At 62.5% G+C, this 18,938-nt stretch overlaps 8 protein-coding genes across 8 annotated transcripts in view; 6 read left to right on the plus strand and 2 right to left on the minus strand.

Moving 5' to 3' along the window:
- Positions 1–183: 183 nt before the first annotated feature.
- Positions 184–1,387, minus strand: RHTO_01229 (uncharacterized protein; the record flags this gene model as incomplete). The annotated part of the gene is made up of 8 exons (XM_016414912.1): positions 184–225; positions 297–370; positions 439–475; positions 545–592; positions 673–732; positions 798–857; positions 962–1,020; positions 1,090–1,387. The coding sequence occupies 8 exons, from the start codon at positions 1,385–1,387 to the stop codon at positions 184–186; spliced, it is 678 nt and encodes a 225-aa protein (XP_016273133.1).
- Positions 1,388–2,312: 925 nt separating this feature from the next.
- Positions 2,313–3,620, plus strand: RHTO_01230 (short-chain dehydrogenase/reductase SDR family protein; the record flags this gene model as incomplete). Its single annotated transcript, XM_016414913.1, has 7 exons — positions 2,313–2,352; positions 2,431–2,461; positions 2,519–2,657; positions 2,716–2,767; positions 2,825–3,071; positions 3,174–3,298; positions 3,433–3,620. 7 exons carry the CDS (start codon positions 2,313–2,315, stop codon positions 3,618–3,620), a joined length of 822 nt encoding a protein of 273 aa, XP_016273134.1.
- Positions 3,621–3,841: 221 nt separating this feature from the next.
- RHTO_01231 (battenin cln3 family protein) lies at positions 3,842–5,831 on the plus strand (the record flags this gene model as incomplete). The annotated part of the gene is made up of 8 exons (XM_016414914.1): positions 3,842–3,949; positions 4,052–4,111; positions 4,204–4,335; positions 4,394–4,651; positions 4,734–5,025; positions 5,110–5,218; positions 5,278–5,635; positions 5,700–5,831. 8 exons carry the CDS (start codon positions 3,842–3,844, stop codon positions 5,829–5,831), a joined length of 1,449 nt encoding a protein of 482 aa, XP_016273135.1.
- Positions 5,832–6,183: 352 nt separating this feature from the next.
- Positions 6,184–10,839, plus strand: RHTO_01232 (sn1-specific diacylglycerol lipase alpha; the record flags this gene model as incomplete). The annotated part of the gene is made up of 10 exons (XM_016414915.1): positions 6,184–6,554; positions 6,638–6,689; positions 6,756–8,315; positions 8,379–9,164; positions 9,221–9,245; positions 9,305–9,427; positions 9,484–9,736; positions 9,791–10,500; positions 10,560–10,712; positions 10,772–10,839. The coding sequence occupies 10 exons, from the start codon at positions 6,184–6,186 to the stop codon at positions 10,837–10,839; spliced, it is 4,101 nt and encodes a 1,366-aa protein (XP_016273136.1).
- Positions 10,840–11,742: 903 nt separating this feature from the next.
- RHTO_01233 (uncharacterized protein) lies at positions 11,743–13,230 on the plus strand (the record flags this gene model as incomplete). Its single annotated transcript, XM_016414916.1, has 6 exons — positions 11,743–11,815; positions 11,908–12,025; positions 12,110–12,300; positions 12,357–12,427; positions 12,488–12,702; positions 12,759–13,230. The coding sequence occupies 6 exons, from the start codon at positions 11,743–11,745 to the stop codon at positions 13,228–13,230; spliced, it is 1,140 nt and encodes a 379-aa protein (XP_016273137.1).
- A 506-nt stretch (positions 13,231–13,736) lies between these two features.
- RHTO_01234 (uncharacterized protein) lies at positions 13,737–15,419 on the plus strand (the record flags this gene model as incomplete). Its single annotated transcript, XM_016414917.1, has 5 exons — positions 13,737–13,739; positions 13,855–13,925; positions 14,219–14,441; positions 14,697–15,222; positions 15,304–15,419. The coding sequence occupies 5 exons, from the start codon at positions 13,737–13,739 to the stop codon at positions 15,417–15,419; spliced, it is 939 nt and encodes a 312-aa protein (XP_016273138.1).
- A 432-nt stretch (positions 15,420–15,851) lies between these two features.
- Positions 15,852–18,625, plus strand: RHTO_01235 (uncharacterized protein; the record flags this gene model as incomplete). The annotated part of the gene is made up of 2 exons (XM_016414918.1): positions 15,852–17,010; positions 17,079–18,625. 2 exons carry the CDS (start codon positions 15,852–15,854, stop codon positions 18,623–18,625), a joined length of 2,706 nt encoding a protein of 901 aa, XP_016273139.1.
- Positions 18,626–18,815: 190 nt separating this feature from the next.
- Positions 18,816–18,938, minus strand: part of RHTO_01236 (uncharacterized protein) — a gene marked incomplete at both ends in the record, with an annotated part of 3,442 nt that continues 3,319 nt past the window's right edge. Inside the window, one exon of the mRNA XM_016414919.1 lies at positions 18,816–18,882. Within this exon, the coding sequence (XP_016273140.1) occupies positions 18,816–18,882 (67 nt within the window). The remainder of the gene's footprint in view (positions 18,883–18,938) is intronic.

The raw sequence follows: 18,938 nt of genomic DNA on the forward strand, positions 1-18,938 counted from the left end.
CGAAGCTCAGCAAGTACAGAGCTACGAATCGGCATACTACAAAATCGCACCTAACCCTTCTCCCTTAACCCTTGCCCTCTTCCGCCGTCCTCTCTCCTTCCTCGGTGCATGCATGCGTCATCCTCGTAACGGGTACGTCGCGGAAGCGTGGCCCCCCAGCCCCTGGGAAGGGTGGGCGTTATGTTACGAGGGTCGTCCTGCACGACGTCGCCACGGCTTCGGTCCCTGTTGCACGCGAACGAACGTTGTCAGCGCCCGAGAGCAGACTCGGTGATGAGGGAACGGTCAACACGCACGTTGAAGCACAGTCCGGCATCGCTGCCGTCTGCCGAAGCATTGCTGCTGTCCCGCGGCGAGGAACCGAGTCGCTCTGCGTTGCAGTGCACGGACAGAGTCAGCGACGGCGAGTGCGGAGTGACGTGAATGCAGGCAACGCACCGAAAGGGTAGGCAAATGAAGGTCGTACAACATCCACCTGCGCGAGCGAAAAAGTTGTGAGCGACGGAGTCTCGGGTGCGGGCGAAGAGGAGGAGGCGCAACTGACCGCAGACGAGTCCTCAAGCCTATCTACATGTTGTTGTTGACCGCCTAGCTGCGACACGAAGGCTGCGGACGAGAGGAAGAGCGTCAGTCCGGTTGAGACGGCGAGAGAGAGAGCGGAACCGGACTCACCTCGTCCCTGGCCGTGTCGAGGCCGACAACGTGAGCGGGCGACGTCGTAGGTGGAGGAGCCTGCGCGCAAGCGACGAAGCGAGTCAGTAAGCATCGCGAGGGATGAGGAGCGAGAAGTTGCGCACTTTGCGGTCCTGTAGCAGCTCAGCGGCATCGGCGTTGCGAAGGCGAAGGTGGTCGAGAGACTGCGGGCAGTACGAAGTTGGGTCAGCAAATGTCTGTGTGGGCGAGGGAGGTTCGAAGGGTGAGGAGGAGCGAGGAGGAGCGAGGAGGAAGTGCGCCAACTCACCCGAATCGTCCGCCGGATCGCCTCGACGACAACGTCCATCCTGCTCGCCCGCTGCGGACCTGTGGGCGGAGACAAAGAGGTTAGCGTGAGTGTCTGGAAAGCGAAGCAAGAAGAGGAAGGGGACGAACCTCGGAGGCGGTTGACGCCCGAGTCCGGCTTGGAGGGCGGCGTGGAGGACGTCGACGAGGAAGAGAGGTGCTCGACGAGGAGTCGGAGGGCGAAGGGGAGGGAGGGAGGGCGAGAGAGAAGAGGAACGCGGAGGAGGAGGAGGAGGAGGAGGAGGATGGCGGGGTGCGGAGAGGGGAGGAGGTTGAGGAGGGAGCGAGTGAGTTGAAGGAGGGAGAGAGAGGAAGGCGAGGAGAGTCCGCTTTTAAAGCACCGCCGCCCGCCGTCCCACCCGCTTCTCGCCCCTCCGTCTATGCGCATGTCCTCACGGCTGCGCAACTCCGGTGCATGCATCGAACCCAACTCGTCCCACCGTCTCGGCACGTTGCCTGTCGGCCACAAGCTTCGCGAGTGTCCGACGTAGTCAGCCGAGGACGCGGTCGTCCGCCGAGGAGGGCGTTGTCAAGCAATAGTCTGGCGCCTGGGCTCGCCGGGAAACAGGAGCGCAATGCTCCGCGCGCTGTCGTCGTGAAGGTGCAGCAATACACAGCGTCGTTTGCAACGCCTCGGCTGCATCAGGAAGAGTGCGAGAGCGCAAACGCGAGGCCATGCAGTCGCCGTTGTTCAGCCTTGGCGGGAGTGCGCGGATTCGCACGCAGGGGAAAGCGATCGGACAATGCCAAGCGCCGTGCAGTCGAGAGCGCAGCAGCGCGCCGGTGCCAGGAGGGGTGATGCGGTGATGAAGGGTTAAGAGGTAAAGGGTAAGCGGGTAAGCAACAAAAGGTAAGCGCGCGCGAAGGGCACTTGCCGATTACAGTGGAATGCAAAATGGTTGCAGCGAGAGTCACTTTCGCGCGCAAATTTCGTCCGAGGTCACTGCTCCCTCGCCGCCTCCCGGGCTGATCTGACGATACAGGGCGCGCCAGAAGGACTGGTTTCATTAGGCTAGCCGCGAGCACGAAGCCGTCTGAGCCCGCCAGCGAGCTGTGGAACCGCCTCGAGGGGCACCGCCTCCGCCGCTTCCCACTCTCTCACAGCTCCAGGACAGCGGCGCGGACGCTAGACCGGCCTGATAAGCTGCTGCGAGTTAGCCTGCACCTCGCTGAGCCCCCGTAGTGCGCCCTCGACGAGCGAGACCACGCGCCAAAACTCATCGCGAAACAGCTTGCCTGCAACCATTTTGCATTCCACTGTACCACTTCCAACAGCAAAGGCCAACTTGGCTCACTCGCTGGAAGAACTTGCTATGGCTGCTGTCCAAGCCAACAAGACTGTGCTGCTTACTGGTGCGCCCACTGTCCCGCTCGAGCGCCGTCGTACGCTCAACTCGCCTCGTCCCCACTCATGACGACTCGGGTCAACAGGCGCATCGCAGGGACTCGGACTGGCGACCCTGTGAGTGCACACAGAGCTCATTCAAGGACCTGTACTGACCGTCAGCCTGTCCCGCAGCGAAATCCTGCTCAAGAACGGCTTGAACGTCGTCGCACTCCAGCGGACAGAGAGCAAGGAGCTGTCGGACCTCGCAGCCACGTACCCGGGCGTGCTCGTCATCTCCAAGGGTGATGTGAGCAAGGACGAGGACAACAAGGTGCGCAGGGTGCTGTCCCGAGGGCGAGAGACGCGGCTGACCTTCGCAAGTCGAGCAGGCGGCTATCGAGATGGCCATGCAGGCGTTTGGCCGACTAGACTCGCTCATCCGTGCGTACAAGCTGCCTTTTCGCGTTTGTCGTCCTGCTAACCCCGACGGGCCCGCAGTGAACGCTGGCCAGATGGGACCTTTGGGACCCGTCGCGTCCTTTACCGACCCCGCCGCACAACAAGCCCTCCGCTCGCTCTTCGACGTCAACTTCTTCTCCCTCGTCTCGATCATCTCGCATGCGCTGCCCTACCTGCGGTCGAGGGACGGAAAGGAGGGGTTGAAGGAGGATGAGCCAGCGGGAAGGATTGTGCTTGTCAGTTCGGGTGCGGCGACAGGCGGCGTGACGGGCTGGGCGGCGTACAAGTGAGTCTGTGCTCCCTGCACGTGCGCCCTCGGAACCGAGATGGTTCAGCCAGCGCTCCCTGAGGGGAACGCGTAAACTCACTAGTTCTTCCCTCCTCGCAGCGCCTCCAAAGCCGCCATGAACTCGCTTGGCCGAACACTCGGCAATGAAGAGAAGGACGTCGTAACCGTTGCGGTCCGACCAGGGACGCCCGACACGGTCATGCAGGCCAAGATCCGCGAACTCGGTGCGTTCGCCTCTTTCCGTCTCGTCAGCTCCTGCACGAGCGCATTGCTCGTCGAAGTTTACCAAACTTGATAATCCGTGGGCTAGACGATCTCGCCTAGCGGCTGACATGACGATTGTTCCGTGGCGGAACAGGCAAAACGACCATGTCCCCCTCCGACCACGACCGCTTCATCCAGCTCCACGCCAAGGGCGAGCTTTTGCCGCCTCACCAGCCCGGCGGAGTTCTCGCTGGTCTGGCTCTGCAGGCACCGAAGGACTTGAGCGGCGCTTTCGTGAACTGGAACGACGAGAAGCCGCTCGGGATGCAGTTGAAGCCGTAGGAGCGGGACGGAATGGGTGCGCAATGTACATGAATCGTCGACTAGTGCGCTTTGAAGCTCTGCCCTTCGAATAGAGTTGGTCGTGATCGAGGGCACCACCTCTTCCTCGTCCTCCGCTCGCTCACGCCGCTCACACCTCATACTTGCGCTCGCTCTCCGCTTTCCGCGCTGCTACACCCCGCAAAGACCCAGCCGGAGCGGAGCGCATGCAATACCCGCCTATGCGCTCCCACCTTTCGCCCGCCCAATCTTCATCAGCAGGCGTGGACAGACGGACGAGGAACCGGTTATGCTGGGCCAACTTCTTGTTCGGGACGCTCAACAACATAGTGAGTAGTCTTCTAGCCGGCTCATCTCGTCCTACGGGGCGTGTACAGGGAGGAGGAGGAACGGACGTTGGCTGACCTTCCATCTCGCTTGCGCTTCTACAGATCTACGTTGTGATCCTGAGTGCGGCGTTGGACTTGGTGGACAAAGCGAGTACACCCAAGGTGCGCGCGAATCCCTTCGCCCGTCTCCCGCCGTCTCCCCTCCCCACTTCCTCCTCACACGATCGCTCACCCTCTCTTAATGCGCGAAATAGGGCATCATCCTACTCGTCAACATCACTCCTGCGCTGCTGGTCAAGATCGGATGGCCGTACTTTGTGCCTGGTCCGCCGCGGTACGGAAAACGGGTCGCTTGGTGTAGCGGGATCAGTTTCGCTGGAATCCTCGTGCGCTCCCCCTCCTTCCTTCTTCCGCTTCGATACTGACTTGCTGGAGGACACACAGATCGTCGCGACCTCCTCGACCCTCCTCCCCCGCCTCTTCGGCATCGCCCTCGCCTCCTTCTCCTCCGGTTTAGGCGAGATGACCTACCTCCAGAAAGCGACTCTGTACGGTTCGCTCTCCCCACCTGGAGGAGAAGACTACGGAGGCACCGCGGTGGGGTGGTTCTCGAGCGGGACGGGCGCGGCGGGGATTGGAGGAGCCGGGTTGTGGTGGGTTGTCAGAGGGTTGGGAGTGCGGACGGGGCTGTTGATCTGTTCGGTGCGTTGCGGATAGGCAGACTTCGTCATCTGGACGCGTTGTTGGTGGGATCTTGACGTTTGGGAATTGCTTCGTCTCGCAGGTCCTCCCGCTCGCCATGTCGGCAACCTACTTCCTCCTCCTCCCGCCTCTGACAGCCTTCCGCTCGTCCTCGCCCTTCTCTATCACTCCCTCTTCCCAGTCCTACTCTCCTCTCGCCCCCGACGCCTCTCCGGACTCCGACTCCGCCGACGAAGAAGAAGAGCTAGACGAGCAACACCTCGAAGAGAGGGTCGAGAAGCGCTTACCTGCGCTCACGACGGCGGAGAAGATTGAGCTGGCGAGACCGTTGGTGAGGAGGTATATGGTGCCGCTGTTTTTGGTTTACTTGGCGGGTGAGTGAGGATTCGAGCTCGCGTTTCTCTCGGCTCTTGCTAGGCTGGTGCCGACGCGTTGAGAACTGCGATCGCCTCACACAGAGTACACGATCAATTCGGGAGTCGCGCCGACGCTGCTGTACAAGGTGCCGACGAAGGAAGACGCGCCAGTCCTTGCGCTTGTCATCAAGTCACTACGAGATTACTACCCGTGCGTGCTGCTCGAGTCTCGCGCCTTCTAATGCTGACATGTTGGTTTCGCGTGCGCAGGCTCTGGCAACTCCTGTACCAGACCTTCGTCTTCATCTCGCGCTCCTCGATCTCGATTCTGCACATCCCCCCGCTCCCACTCCGCCTCCTCCCGCTTCCGACAGCGCTCCAGCTCGTCATCCTCTTCCTCACGACCCTCGAAGCATCCACCTCGTTCCTCGTCGCCCTCCTCGGCGAACACGGCGCGACTTGGATCGTCGCGGGACTGATCTGCTGCGAGGGCCTGTGTGGCGGCGCGGCATACGTCAATGCGTTTCATCGGTTGGCGACGGAGGAAGGGCAGGACGAGGACGAAGACGAGGAGGAAGAGGGGTTCTTGGGCAAGGACAGGCTGAGGGTGGAGCAGGAGAAGGAGTTTGTGAGTGCCCCTCCCTCACCTCTGGATGCCCCCGGATCGCCCTGACAATGCCTGGATCGTACAGCGCATCAGTGCTGTCGGATTCGCGGACACTGGCGGAATCCTGGCCGCGAGTCTGGTCGCCAGCTTCGTCGAACCCCGTCTCTGCGCGTCGCAGGTCGCGCGTGGACGGCTGTACTGCCGCCAGTTGGACTAGCATTGTTGTCTGTGTATTACTAGGCGTCGTTCCAAGTCACTGAATGACTGGAAACGCTTGTTTCGCTTCGTTCGTTTCATGCGCATGTTTGAAGTCGCGGAGCTCCGCGCGGGCAACAGACTCGCTCTCGCTCTCTCTTCGTCGTACACCTCGCTCGTGTGGCTGTTTGTGACTGGACACTGGCTCGATAGACTCGTCGACGACTGCTGCACGCTCGCTTCAACTCTCGCACTCCGTTGAACTGTCCCCGCGGTGCACGGGACCACATTCATCAGGTGCGCCCGTCGCTCTCCTCCAGCGCTTCGAGGGGCGCGCTGACAGGCTCACACAGGCGCAGAGTACGCACACAGCGATGCCAGATGCGTCGCAGGTCGTCCAGCATGCCGCGACGGCGACGGCAACCTCGATGCCCTATCTCCCGCTCATTCCCTCGCCGCACCTCCCCCAGTCCCTCATCCGGACGCAGCTCTCGTCCTCGCCGACCCTCCTCCCCTCGCATCTCGCACAACTAGTCACCGCCCTCTCACTCGCAGCGCGCGTCTCCTTGCGCGCCTCAGCACTCTTTATCGAGGCTATCGGTGAGAGTTTGCAGTGTGGAACCGTCACGGGGCTGGGAGTGACGAGGAGGGCGTTGATTGCGGCTGTGTCGAGCGCGAGGGCGCTGCACTATGTCAAGGAGGGGCTGGACTGGACAGGCAAGGACAAGGAGGGCAAGAAGAGCGAGTGAGTCGCCGTCGTCCCCGTCTTGCGCATGTCAGGCGCCAGGAAAGTGTCCGTCTTGGCTGACGCTTGGGTACTATCTGCAGGGACACGTTCCTCCAGGTGCTCGACAAGTACACGAACCTCGGCATCTACCTCGTGCGTTTAGTCGTTTCCCCAAGACGACCTATGCTCGTCCCGCTCACCCGGCATCTGGGCGCGCAGATCCACCACACCTTCACCCTCGCCGAGCTCTTCACCATGTCCGGCTTCTACTTGACCCTCAACACGCTCCAAACCGGTTTCTCAGCCGCCGAAGAATCCGTCCGAATGCTCGACTCGATCCTCGGCTCGAACGAGTCTTCGCGCGCCCTCTCGTCTATCATCACCCTGATACGTGACGAGTTGACCCGCGAAGACCCGCACTTCAGGCCTGTGGGGTTGCTGGCGGACCAGGAGGAGCAGAACGAGGAGAAGCAGAAAAAGGCCGGGACGTTGAGCAGCTTGACGGCGCTCACTAAGGCTTTGACGGCGTTCGCGTGTCTTCAGACTGCGACGCACAGGAGGACGCTGAGGGAGCTCAAGATGCGGGTCGTGTACGACTGCACCGTCGTCGTCGAAGGTCAGGCCCTCGCGGTCGCGACCTCGACGGTGTCGCCTTCGCCCCATCCACATTCGTCACACAAGTACGATCAGCACACGCCGACCACAGCTCCGCCCTCCTCCCGCCCTCACCTCGCCAACTCCCTCCCTCACTCGCACTCGCACGCCCAACTCGCTCCTCAACCCAATCACCTCCTCACGGACGTCCGCTCTGAGCTCGAAGCTCGCGCGCATGCGGCGTTGGTCGCAAAGGGCAAGTCGGCGCCCAGCACACCGGCGAGAAGTCGGCAGGCTTCGGTCGCTTTCGACCTCTCTGCGCTCGCTGGGCCGGCTGAGATGACGGCCACTTCGAACGACGGGATGGACGAAGACGAGGTCGAGCTTGACCCGGGTGAGTTACTCGACCCGAGGCCGGAGGAGGAGATCGTCAAGGAGCTTTCGGCGCTTTGCGGCTCGCCGACTCGTGCGCGTTCTTTGGCGCCTCACGACCCGCGCGAGGGGTACGAGGCGGGCGACGAGGGAGAGACGAGCGAGACGGATGAGGAAGAGGAGGACGAGGGGATGATGACGGCCGAAGAGGCGGACGGGGAGGTCCCGCCTGAGGTGCAGGCTGTCTCGCAGCAGCTCGAGGCGCAGTACGCGGCTGCCGAGGCTCGCTCCTCGGCGAAGCAGACGCAGGCAAAGTCGTCGCCTGCCTCGACGGTCTCGCCCTCGACCTCCTCGACCGTCCGCGCGCCGCAGCCTCGCAAGCGCGGCACGCACCTCGTCCGCGCCGACTCAAACGGTTACAGCTACGAGATTGAAATCGAAGAGACGATGACGACCATGACGACGACTGTCAAGACGGTCGAGGAAGTCGGAGGTCCATCCGCCAAGGTCGTTCAGAAGGCTTCGAGGCCTCGCATCTTTGGCTTGACGGACGAGGAGGCTCTCCGTTCGCGCGAGGTGAGCGTAGCGGAGGACCAGGAACTCGAGATGAGCGATACGGAGGGCGAGTGGGTCGAGATTGCGAGTCGGACGAGTCCCAGGGGTGCGGCGCACCCGTATGCGGTGACGAGCGGGGATGAGTGGCCGACGAGCCAGGGAGGTACGGACGCCGAAGGGAACGTGCCGGTGAGCTTGGCGGGGCTGTCGAGGCAGGATGCGATCGACCACCCGGAGCAGAGCAAGCAGAGGTTGCTGGTGCGCGCGCGACTTTGGCTTTACTCCTTCTTGTTCCACTGCTCACGCTCGCTTCGTACCCAGCTCGTCCTCTCGACCATGACGAAGAAGTTTACTCAGCACCGCCGCACCGTCCGCCGCGTCATGACCGGCAGCAGCACGACCGGGTCGCCTAGCCGCTCCTCCTCGCACTCGCAGTCTCCCGTACCTGGCAGTCGAGGTCTCAAGCGTCGCTGGCCTCGCGAGCGCTCCCGCCAGCCCTCGTTCACGACAGCTTCGGCAGGCCCGTCGTCCGAGTCGAATACGCCAACGGTCGCCTCGCCGACTCCCTCGCCGAAAGGCAAGGGTCGCAATGTCTTCCGCGCCTTCAGCCGAGGCTTCAAGGGCTACAAGCGGAGCGACTTTCTCACTCCGCCTAACTCGGCGGCCGACACCCCGCTCGAGCTCAGCGACGTCGATGCGCCCATGTTTGAAGTCATGCCGACCTTCGCGGCGCCTGTGCAGGTTTCGGCCCCTCAGACGCCGGACACGAGGCGGTCGAGAGAATCGTCGCGCCAGCATGTCCAGCCCTTCCCGACCATGCCCTCGCCGCACACGCTGTCGCCGTCCAAAAGCTTCGCCACTCTCTCGCCCGAGCTGCCTTCGTCACCGTCAAAGCCTCGCCTTCGTCGTACGACTTCTGTCCAGACAATGCGCTCAACATTGACGACGACGTGTCGCACCGAGTCGATGCCGACTGGCGAGCCGGAGCCCAAGAGCGGCAACTTTCCGCACCAGCACCTCGTCAGCAACTTGCAACACTTTGCGAGGTACTCAAGCGCCGCGTACGGGCAGAGCTTTCTCAGGATCCTCGGCATCGCCAAGCACGAGGTGCGTTACCCGACTCTTCCGGCCTGGACGACTTGCTCATTCTCTTCTTTCCGCAGTTCAAGTTTCCGCACACCGAGATCCGTATGTCGCTTTCTCTAATGCGTAGCCGAACGCAGCGCTCACTCGTCCCGATACCGCAGACGCCAACAACCACGCCTTTGCTCATCACGTCGGCATCCACGTCGAAGACATCCTCTTGTCGTCCTTCACAAATCCGGCACCAACGTTTGGGACGGGCAAGCTGTCACCAATCGTCAATTACGGTGAGCCAACGCGCCGTCTTGTCATCGGCTCGAGCTGACCTTCCCAATCACCTCAGTCGCGCTCGACCACTCGATCAAGGCTGTCGTTCTCGCCTGCCGCGGATCCCTCGGCCTCTCCGACATCCTCACCGACTTGACCTGCTCGTACGAGCCAATCTCGGTTCACGACGGCGAACCGCACGGTTCCTACTTCGTCCACAGCGGCATGTACGGCTCGGCGACTGTCCTCCAGCGCGGCACCGTCCACGACGTCATTCGCGATGCGCTCAAGAGGTTTCCCGACTATGGCCTCGTTATCTGCGGTCACAGGTGAGCCTCGATCCGCCGCATCTTCTTCATCGTCCGCTGACCCTCGGCCCGCAGTCTCGGCGGCGGTGTTGCCTCGCTCCTCTCGCTCCTCTGGTCCAGCCGCTCGTCAACGTTCGCCGAGCATGCGAGGAGCATCGAGCAGCACACCGGGCACAGCATCGCCCACCCGCCGATCTCGACGCCCTTCGTAACAAGCTTTTCGTCCGGGCTTTCGCCTGGCCGGCCGATCTCGTGCTACACATACGGCGTGCCATGCGTCGCCTCGCCCGACCTCGTCGAATACTGCCGCGGTCTCGTCACCTCGACCATCCACAACTACGACATCGTCCCGACTCTCTCGCTCGGCGTCCTCCGCGACTTCAAGTCGATGGCCATGGGCTTCTACGCCGAACAGGGCGTGTGCGAGGAGATCGTTGGTCGCGTCATCGGGCTCTGCCAGAAGCGGTTCATGGCGAGGCGAGCAGCGAAGAAGGACGAGACCGGATCGCCTTATCGACCCTCCTCACCCTCGACTGGCGATGACGACCGCGACGTCACGCCCGAGTCGCTCACCGACCCGTCCGACGAGTCGCGCCTCGTCCCGCTCACCGACGCCGAGCTCACCGCTGGACGCGGCCGGAACAAGGCGCTCGAACCGACGTATCGCGACCCGAGCCTGCTCGGCACCGACCTCGTCGCCGACGACTCTGAGCTCAGCGACTGGCTTTGGAGCCTCAGGACGACCATCCGCGCAGGCAGCGACAGCGAGAAACTCTACCCGCCCGGTGCGTTCGAGTCGCCTTCCATCCGTCCGGGGTCTTGCTTATGATTGTTACTCCCGCAGGCAACGTCTACGTGGTCGAAAACTACACCGTCTTCATCTCGGGCGAGTCGTCGGCGACCGGCAAGTACTCCCGCCGCGAAGGTCGCCGCGTCCTCCTTCGCGCCGTCGACGACGTCGAGCGCCGCTTCTCTGAGCCCGTCTTCAGCCGTTCGAGTGCGTCGAGGGTCCTTCGGCTTACCTGTGGAGTCCTGCTAATGCCGCATCGTGCGCAGTGCTGAGTGACCACTCGCCCGCCGCCTACGAAAACAACTGCGACCTCCTCGCCGCCGCCGTCGTCTAAGGGGTTCGCGCCCCCTCCAGACACTTTACTCGCATTTGATACGTACTCCCTTCTTCTTTGTTTATCACCTTCTTGCATCTGGGTGCTGTACCCTCAACCTCCTTCGCTGCTGTCGTTGTCTTCCCTCTCGCACCTATTGATCGCACCCCCTACTGTCTTCTTGTCGCTCCTCGTTGTCGCCACCCTCGTATCCGTCTTTGCATCGTGCACTGCTTTACCCCGTCGCCTCAAGGGCAACCCCTTGACGATACGCTGCGAGTCGAGCGACGGCGTACTTGCTCGCGTCGACGGATCGACACTTCACCTTTTCCAGCCGCGCGTCGGTCAGCAGTCATCGACCTAACGCGCTAAGTAGCTCGCCTGGAACAGTCGACGACCCAGCAGATTGGCTTCTTCGGCTTCGACAGGACCTGTTCTTTCCTCCCGCAGCGTTTGCGAGCCCGGATCAAGCCCGCTCGCGTGCTGCCCCGATCTACCTGTCTCTAATCGTTTCTAATGAGCCAGAGCACCGATCGCCAGCAGTCGCGCATCGACCTTCCGAAGGCAGGAGGAGGCGAAGTCGATCCAGGTCCGCCTTCCTCCATTCGGCGCACAACACGCGACGACACGAGCTGTCCACTTTTTCTGCAGCGGCGACGCAGGCCGGGGCGCAAAGCGTCGCAGGGGACGTGCTGGACGCCTCGCTCAACGTTTGTCAGTGACAGGACTCGCGACTCAGCCTCCTTTCCCGACGCTCTCTTCCTCCTTCGCGACGAACCCCCCTGCTGGCCCGAAGCGGTGGGACTGAGACGTTGCCGCTTTGCTCGGGTGCCTGCTCACCGAACAACTTCTGTCGTCGTTGCTCATCGTCACTTTCGGGTCCGACCGCCCGTCCGGACGCCCGCCTTTCTCTCTTGGTCCGCTATGGACCACACACGACACTCGGCGGACGTATGGCCTGCAGGACAGGACTACTGGCGACCGATAGTCGCGACAGGTGCGTGCCGATCTGCCAACAACGACGAGCTCGCGACGCAGGTCGGGCTGACAGAAGTCGTATCTCCTCCTCGTGCGGTCGCTCATTTGCAGGCTATCTGCTCGCGGTGTCGGTCATGTCGGTGTTGTTTTCGAGACGACTAGGCTCGTGGCCGTCAGTACGAAGGGTGCCGCTCATGCAGCTGCTTGTTGTGTCGCTCCTCGGCGGATCGTAAGTCCTTGTCCTTGCCCGACTTCTGCGATATCGAACTCTGCCTCTCAAGCTCTCGAGTGCTCACACCTTTCGTCTTTCCAGCCTTATCTTCGTCTTCATCTCGGCGATTATCCTCCTCGGCGTCGGCTCGTCCTTCAGCCCTGCGGCATGTAGCGGGGGGATCTGGCTTTGCATCATCCTCTACGCCGGCTCGAAGGTCGTCCTCTACGTCCTGCTGCTCGAGAAGCTGTACATCGTGCACTCGCACGCCGCGACCGGGCGGATATCCCGAAGTAAGCTCCTCGTCCCTCTCCTCTCCTCAAACGTCGCTGACCGCTTCTCCTGCCAGTGCAATCGTGGTGGTACCGTGGAGGCTGCATTCTGTTGATTGCATGGGTCGGCATCGCTGTCGCCATGATTGTGAGTCCGTTTTCCCCTCTCTTCCCATCGCTCACTTGCTCACTCTCGCGTCAAACTCAGGTCGGCCGCGTCAGCCATATCCGACAGAGCGACGGCGCCTGCATCATCGGTCTGCGTCTGTACGGCTCCGTGCCGGAACTCGTCTGCGACGGCTTGACCAACGTCTACCTTACAACCGGTTTCGTCCTTCCGATTTTGCGCCATCCCTCTCCCAAGGCTCGACGCCTCGCTCGCATCTCCTCCATCGCCGCAGTCGCAGCACTTCTCACCTCCTTGTGCGTGGCTCCGACTCGGACCGCAAGACTCGAAGGCTGACTTTCGTCTCCCCCAGCACCAACATTGGCATCCTCGCCGGCATCGGCGGCCACGAACTGTCTTGGATCTGCCTCGGGTCGTGCGGTCTCGACGTCGTCTTTAATTCGGTCATCGTCTACATCGTCACGACGCCAAATCGGCAGAAGGACGAGATGATGACGGCCAACTCGGGACCGCACGACGGCGGTCCTCGCAGTACTCAGCAGGGCGCAACTTCAAGCCGGATGGGACCGTTCTTCCGCGGAAGCACGACGGTCGGACATGGCGGGACATCGACTATCGGTGTTCACGTCGTCGAGGAGGTCCGGGTCGACGAGGACATCAGCCCGCTCGACCCGCCTCGAAGACGCGCGTCCGTGTTCGGCTCACACACCGTGTCGTTCCAGACGGCAGAGGCATCGTTGGACGACATCGTCGAGGAGGACAAGGCGAGGGACGTCGATTTGGAGAAGTCGAGTCCGCTGCCGTCTCCGACGTCGACTCTCTAGAAGCACTTCGTCTCTCTGTTGTGATAGTATTTGTTCGCCTGCAACAAGGTCTCCAACGACCTTTCTCATTGAACACTCGAGGCAAAGAGCGGGAGAGCACTGAACGAGGAAGACCACTCCTCGCAGGCTACCGCTTCCTGGGCTCTCTTGAGCAGTCTACGCTGCTGTTCAGCGTCTTCGCGTAGTCTGAGCCTCATCAGCCAGCCCAACGAAGGCGCGTAGGCGGGACACCCGCTCCTCGTCGCTCCTCTGCCTCACACCGCTCGCTCAAACCGCTGTCTGACCGCGTTCGACTGCTCGCTAGACTTTGATACGCTCAGGAACAGTCTCAGCGCCCCGCACGACCCCTCCCAGCTACCGCCAGCCTCTCCAGGACCCGACCCCCACCTCCTCCCCCTCGTCATCCCCTCCCTCGCCGTCAGGCCGCTGTGACGAGCGCCGAGTGGCACAGATACCTTACAGCCTACCGCATAGTCGAGTCGAGCCGGCAGCGCGTCCTCCCAGCGATGGTGTGTGCGCCCGCTTCTCCCGCCCGGCCGTCCTCGCGCTGACCTCGCGCGCTCGCCTCTTTCCCTCCGTCTCCTCACTCGACCATGCTCATGCCACCCGCGCACGCTCGCACAGTCGACCAAGCGACCCACTACAACACCTGAAGAATGGTCCAAGCGCCTCGCAGCCGTCAACGTCTCGAAAGAGTGCGTTTTCTTCCTCGGCACTTTTTCTCGCTCTCGTCGGATTGCGATGGGGCATGGAGGGCACGGGCAACAGTCAGCGTTTGCGTGATGAGATCCTTTACGAAGTGGGAATCTCTCCTACGATTTGCGTCTAATCCACGCGTACCGTCCCAACGAGGGCGGGTCAAAGAGGATACAAAAATACTTCAACTCTGAGCTACGAACGAGCTGGCGCGGTGGAATGGACCTGGGACAACACGAGGGATGCGTTGCGCGCGAGAACGGGACGCTGACCTTGCCCCTTCACCGCGCAGTGACCTGAACCTCCTCGTCGCCAACTACCTCTTCACCGAGGGCTACCTCTCCGCCGCCGAGAACTTCTCTCGCGAAGCCGGTCTCGACACGACGCGGCTAGGTACGGCAGGCGGCGCCACGTACGACCTCGAGAGTATTCGGAACAGGATGGAGATTCGGAGAGCGGTGCTCAAAGGCGAGGTTGAGACGGCGCTCGAGAAGGTGGTCGACCTGGATCTCGAGGTGAGCATTACGTTCCTGAACCGACGACGTCTGCGCAGGCGAGACGTTCTCCAGTGATGATTACGTACTATGCACCACTCTCAGCGGGGGCCAATGCGGGTCGTAACAGCCCGCTCGTGCTCCTGCCAGGATGATCATAGCGACAACCAAACCAAACCGTCAACGCTGAGGAGAACGCTCGTCTGCGCTTGGTCTCGCAACAAGCGGTTTCTGATATAACGCGAGGCTGACTTTGCGCGCTCGTTCCGATCGCAGATCCTCGACATTGATCCCTCGCTGCACTTTCACCTCTTGCAACAACACCTGATCGAGCTCATCCGCGGCCAACACATCCCCGAAGCGCTCGCCTTTGCGCAGAACGAGCTCGCGCCTCTCGCGGAGGAACACCCCAAGTTCCTCAAGGAGCTCGAGAAGACGATGGCGCTTCTCGCGTTCGAGCTGCCGACGCTCGTGCCGGGCGGCGTGCAGGAGGGCAAGGAGGGCGAAGCGGGTGCGGCGGCGGCGACCGCAAGTGCGGCGGCTCCCCCGGTCGTCAAGGAGAGTAAGAAGTCGAAAAAGTCAAAGGACAAGGACGCCTCGGCAGTCGACCAGCTCTCGACCATGCCATCGACCATCTCGTCCCTCCTCGACCCGTCGCAGCGGTTGCGGACCGCGCGGGAACTCAATGCGGCGATACTGGCGGCGCAGGGGCATGCGGCGGAACCGAAGTTGCCGCAGTTGATGACCATGATGAACTGGGGCGAAGGGCTGCTGTTGGAGAAGGGTGTGGACTGGCCAAAGTGTGAGTGCGCGGCGAAGACTCGACAGCCTCGTTCTTCGCGCCCGCTCGAACAGAGGCTTACCCTTCGCCATGCACTTGCAGGGAATCTCCACGAGCTCATGTCGAGCAAGCGGCCTACGCCTTCGCCCGGCGCAGCAGCGGTCTCGTCCGCTGAAGCGCCTGCGAACGGCGACGGCGACGCGGCCATGGCCCTTTGAATCCCGCCTTTCGACTTTCCCTTGTAGTTAGCCTCCACGCTGTCCGTTGTTGTGCGAATACTCTGCGTTTGCTCCAAGAAGGTTTGCGCGGGGCGAGAGTGAGTGCATGCGCCTCGAAATGAAAAGGCGATCCTGTCCTTCGCTTCTTCTGCTCACTCTCTCGCCCGTTCTGCTCGCTGTGACTTGCTTTGTCGTCTGTGCACTCCATACACCGACGCCAGCCAGCCGTGCGACTGTCCTGGCGGCGCTGAGCGAGTTCGCCGCCGTCCCCCGATCGCTTCTCATTCTCACGCTAACGAAACAACCGCCTTCTCGCCCTGCGCACGCCTCCAGCTCGACTTCTGCCTCTCTCGCGCACACGGCCACCTCGCCAGCTCGAACGAGCCAGCCTGTGTCGTGGTGCGAACGCTGCCGTCGTCCTCGTCGGAGACGATGAAGGCTCCACAACCAGCCGATTACGGTCGCCTGCCTCCGTCGGCGGCGGCGATGAGTCGCTCAAACACGCTCGACATCTCGGTGCGGTCGGGGGAAGAGGGGGCGGGATGGAAGGAGGACGTCGTGCCGCCGTTGCTCTCCGAGCAGGAGCGAGGAGCTGGAGGAGGAAAGGCTTCTTTCGCCGGCGAAGTCAGGCGCGGCAGTGCGAACGGCTTGTCGAACGGAATTGGAGGGCCTGGTGGCATAGCGAACGAGATCAGGGATTCGAGACGACCATCCGCAGCCTCGTCGACCGGTACTTCCTCCTCGACTCGCTCGCTGGGTTCCGTCTGGCGGGCTCTCAAGTCCCGAGCGACGAGCGGTTCGACGACTGCTTCAACGCCCGACTCGACACCGACAGCGAGCAAGATCAAGGCTTTCTTCTCCTCCGCTGGTCGACAGCCGCCAGCAACTTCGTCCACGGCGACTCGCGACAAAATCCCGAAGAGCGTCGCAATGGCTAAATCGGCTTCTGCGGACTCGGCCCCTCGAGCACGGAGACGACCAGCAACGTCGGCGGGCGGAGGCGCAGCAGGCGACCGACCAAAGTCGTTCTTCGACGCCTCGACCTCGAGCAAGCCGATCAACGGCTTCGCAAACGGGCCACCTCGACTTGGTGCCGTGCAGGAGGGCGCGCGCAGTGTGCACGGGGTCGAGCAGAAGTGGAAGAACCCTTTTGCGAACGCTCGACCCGCGACTTCTGCCGGCTCGCAGACTCTTCCGCCCTCCATATCCTTCGCTCGCCAGGCGTCCTCTCGAGCCGAACCCGCTATCAACTTCGACGACACTGCTCCTCCTCCTTCTCGACCTCCGACTACTAAGCCACCTCGTCGTCCTTCGACCGCAACAGGCCCAACCAGCGCCGCAGGACTCGGCCGTGCCCTCTCCTTCAGCACAACCAAGTCCACCCGCTCGTCCTCGTCGCCGCAAAACGGAGAAGAGGAGAAGACCCGACGCCTGCCTTTGCGTCTCAAGTCGATCCCGTCTGTGCCGAATCTCAGACCTGGATCGTCGAGGAAGCGGGAGGAGGAGGGAAAGGACCCGCAGGAGCGACCGAGGGTGTCGAGGTTGCCGTCGCTTACTGGACTTGTGCCCGCTGCGGAGTCGAAGTTTGCGGGTTAGTCGCTTCCGTCCTCCTCAGCCCGCCTCCTTTCGCTCACGAGACTGATTCGTCCATATGTGCAGACTCCAGTCTTTCTACAAATCTCTCACCTGCTCCCCCTTCAATGCCTCCCGCTCCGCCATCATCCACCCCTCTTCCTTCGAACGCGGCAAAGAAACACGTCCGCCAGAAATCGAGCATCACAGCCCTCACCTCCATCCTCAAACACGCCTCCTCCGGCACCGGCTCTTCCGCTACACACGACGCGGAGGATCCGCTGACGGATGAAGAGCTTGCGAGTTGGAAGTTGGGACGGTCGAGGGAGAACAGCGTTGGAAGTGCTGGTGTGGGAGTGGTCAAGGCGGGCGGGACGAGGCGGATAGGCGTGAATGGAAGTGGCGAAGAGGGAGAAGAACGCATACCGAACGGCTCGAGGCGAGGCAGTGCGGAGGACGAGGCGAATGTGTTGGTCATCCAGAGGAAGCAGGCGGCATTCGTTGCTCCTCCCTCCCCGCCTCGACCTTCCGCCGTCCCGCTCTCTCCCTCTTCTCCTCCTCTGCTATTCGGCTCCTTCCGCCGCCCTTCCGCCGGTCTTCGACGGCCCAAGACGGCTCCCGAGAATCGACCCACTCGTCCTCGTCGCTCATCCGACGCGTCGAGCGCCTTCAACGTCCTCGAGTTTGTCGCGGCAGACGAAGGACGCGACACGAAAGCCGCCCTTCAGATGCGCTTCCCGCAGATGAACGGAGACGAAGCCGTCTTTCTCCCTTCCGCCATCTCGCCGCCCATGGGCTCGGCACCGTTCCCTACGTCGAACGGGAACCGGCGCAAGCTTTTCCGCCGCGCCTCGTCCGCATCGTCGCATCTCAGCCTCGGCAGCGAAGAAGAGATGATCCTCTCAACTCTCGACGGTGGGGAACTCTCGCATGCTTCGAGCCCTTCCTCGGCAGGCGGAAGTCCCGTCATGTTCCAGTCTGGCTTTGTCCCGTCTGTTCTGCCAGGATCAGCCGACAGCGCCCTCCCGCCCTCGATGCGCGGGCTGTTTGCGACGCCTGGCGCGCCGCAGCGGATCCGGCCTCGTACGGCGGGCGGCGAAATCCCCCTCTCTATGCCGTCAAGACGAGCGGCCAAGCTTCCTCCTTCACCGATCAAGATCCCTCAGACCGTACCCGCGCTGCCCGCCTCTCCACCTTCATCGTTCCCGCCCTCTAAAACCGGCACGTCGACTCCCCTGCATCGACCAGCCTCTTCCGCCACTCTTCGCTCTCCCATCGTGCCTAAGACGCCCGCACCTCCTCGACCTCCTCGAGCGCCCTCCCGCCCGTCCTCCCTCTCACCCACCTCTCCAACTTTCGCCCAGCACCGCTCGGCCTCGAAAGCCTGGTCCAGCGTCTCCCCTACTTCGTCCCCTTCCCGCGCTGAGACTCCAACTCGACCCGCCCGCCATCCTCGTCGAAGCGTGAGCATCGAGCGGGATAGGACTGCTGCGGCGCTCGAGGGGCGTCCAGCGCGTGTGAGCGGGGAGTCCCAGAGGACCGCGAGCGGTGCCAGGGTGGCTGGACGGGAGTATACGCCGCCGCCTAGTCCGCCAGCGAGCGAAGAAGTGCCGGTGCAGGTCGTCGTCGAGTGAGGCCAAGGAGGCGATATGGACGGCGGTTGAGCTGGATCTCTCGCCCTGCTCTCGGCAGCAACAGACACTTCTTCCTCGTGTACTTTCGCGTGCGAATCAGACACTTTTCAAGTCGGCGTGAACGCGAACGAGACGAGAGGAAACGAGCGAGGTTTTGCTTCGTGGGTGTGGTGCTTCGACGCCCGCCCGCTCACCCGCTAGCGGAGTGGCACAAGCGAGTCCTCGTGTATGTGGACCTAACGAGACTCGCTCGGCGCCTGAGCGTGAGGAGGAAAGGGCGTGCGACGAGGGCGTGACCTTCTCAAGCGTGAGA

This window comes from Rhodotorula toruloides, assembly GCF_000320785.1.
Source record: "Rhodotorula toruloides NP11 unplaced genomic scaffold Scaffold12, whole genome shotgun sequence".
NCBI lineage: Eukaryota > Fungi > Basidiomycota > Microbotryomycetes > Sporidiobolales > Sporidiobolaceae > Rhodotorula > Rhodotorula toruloides.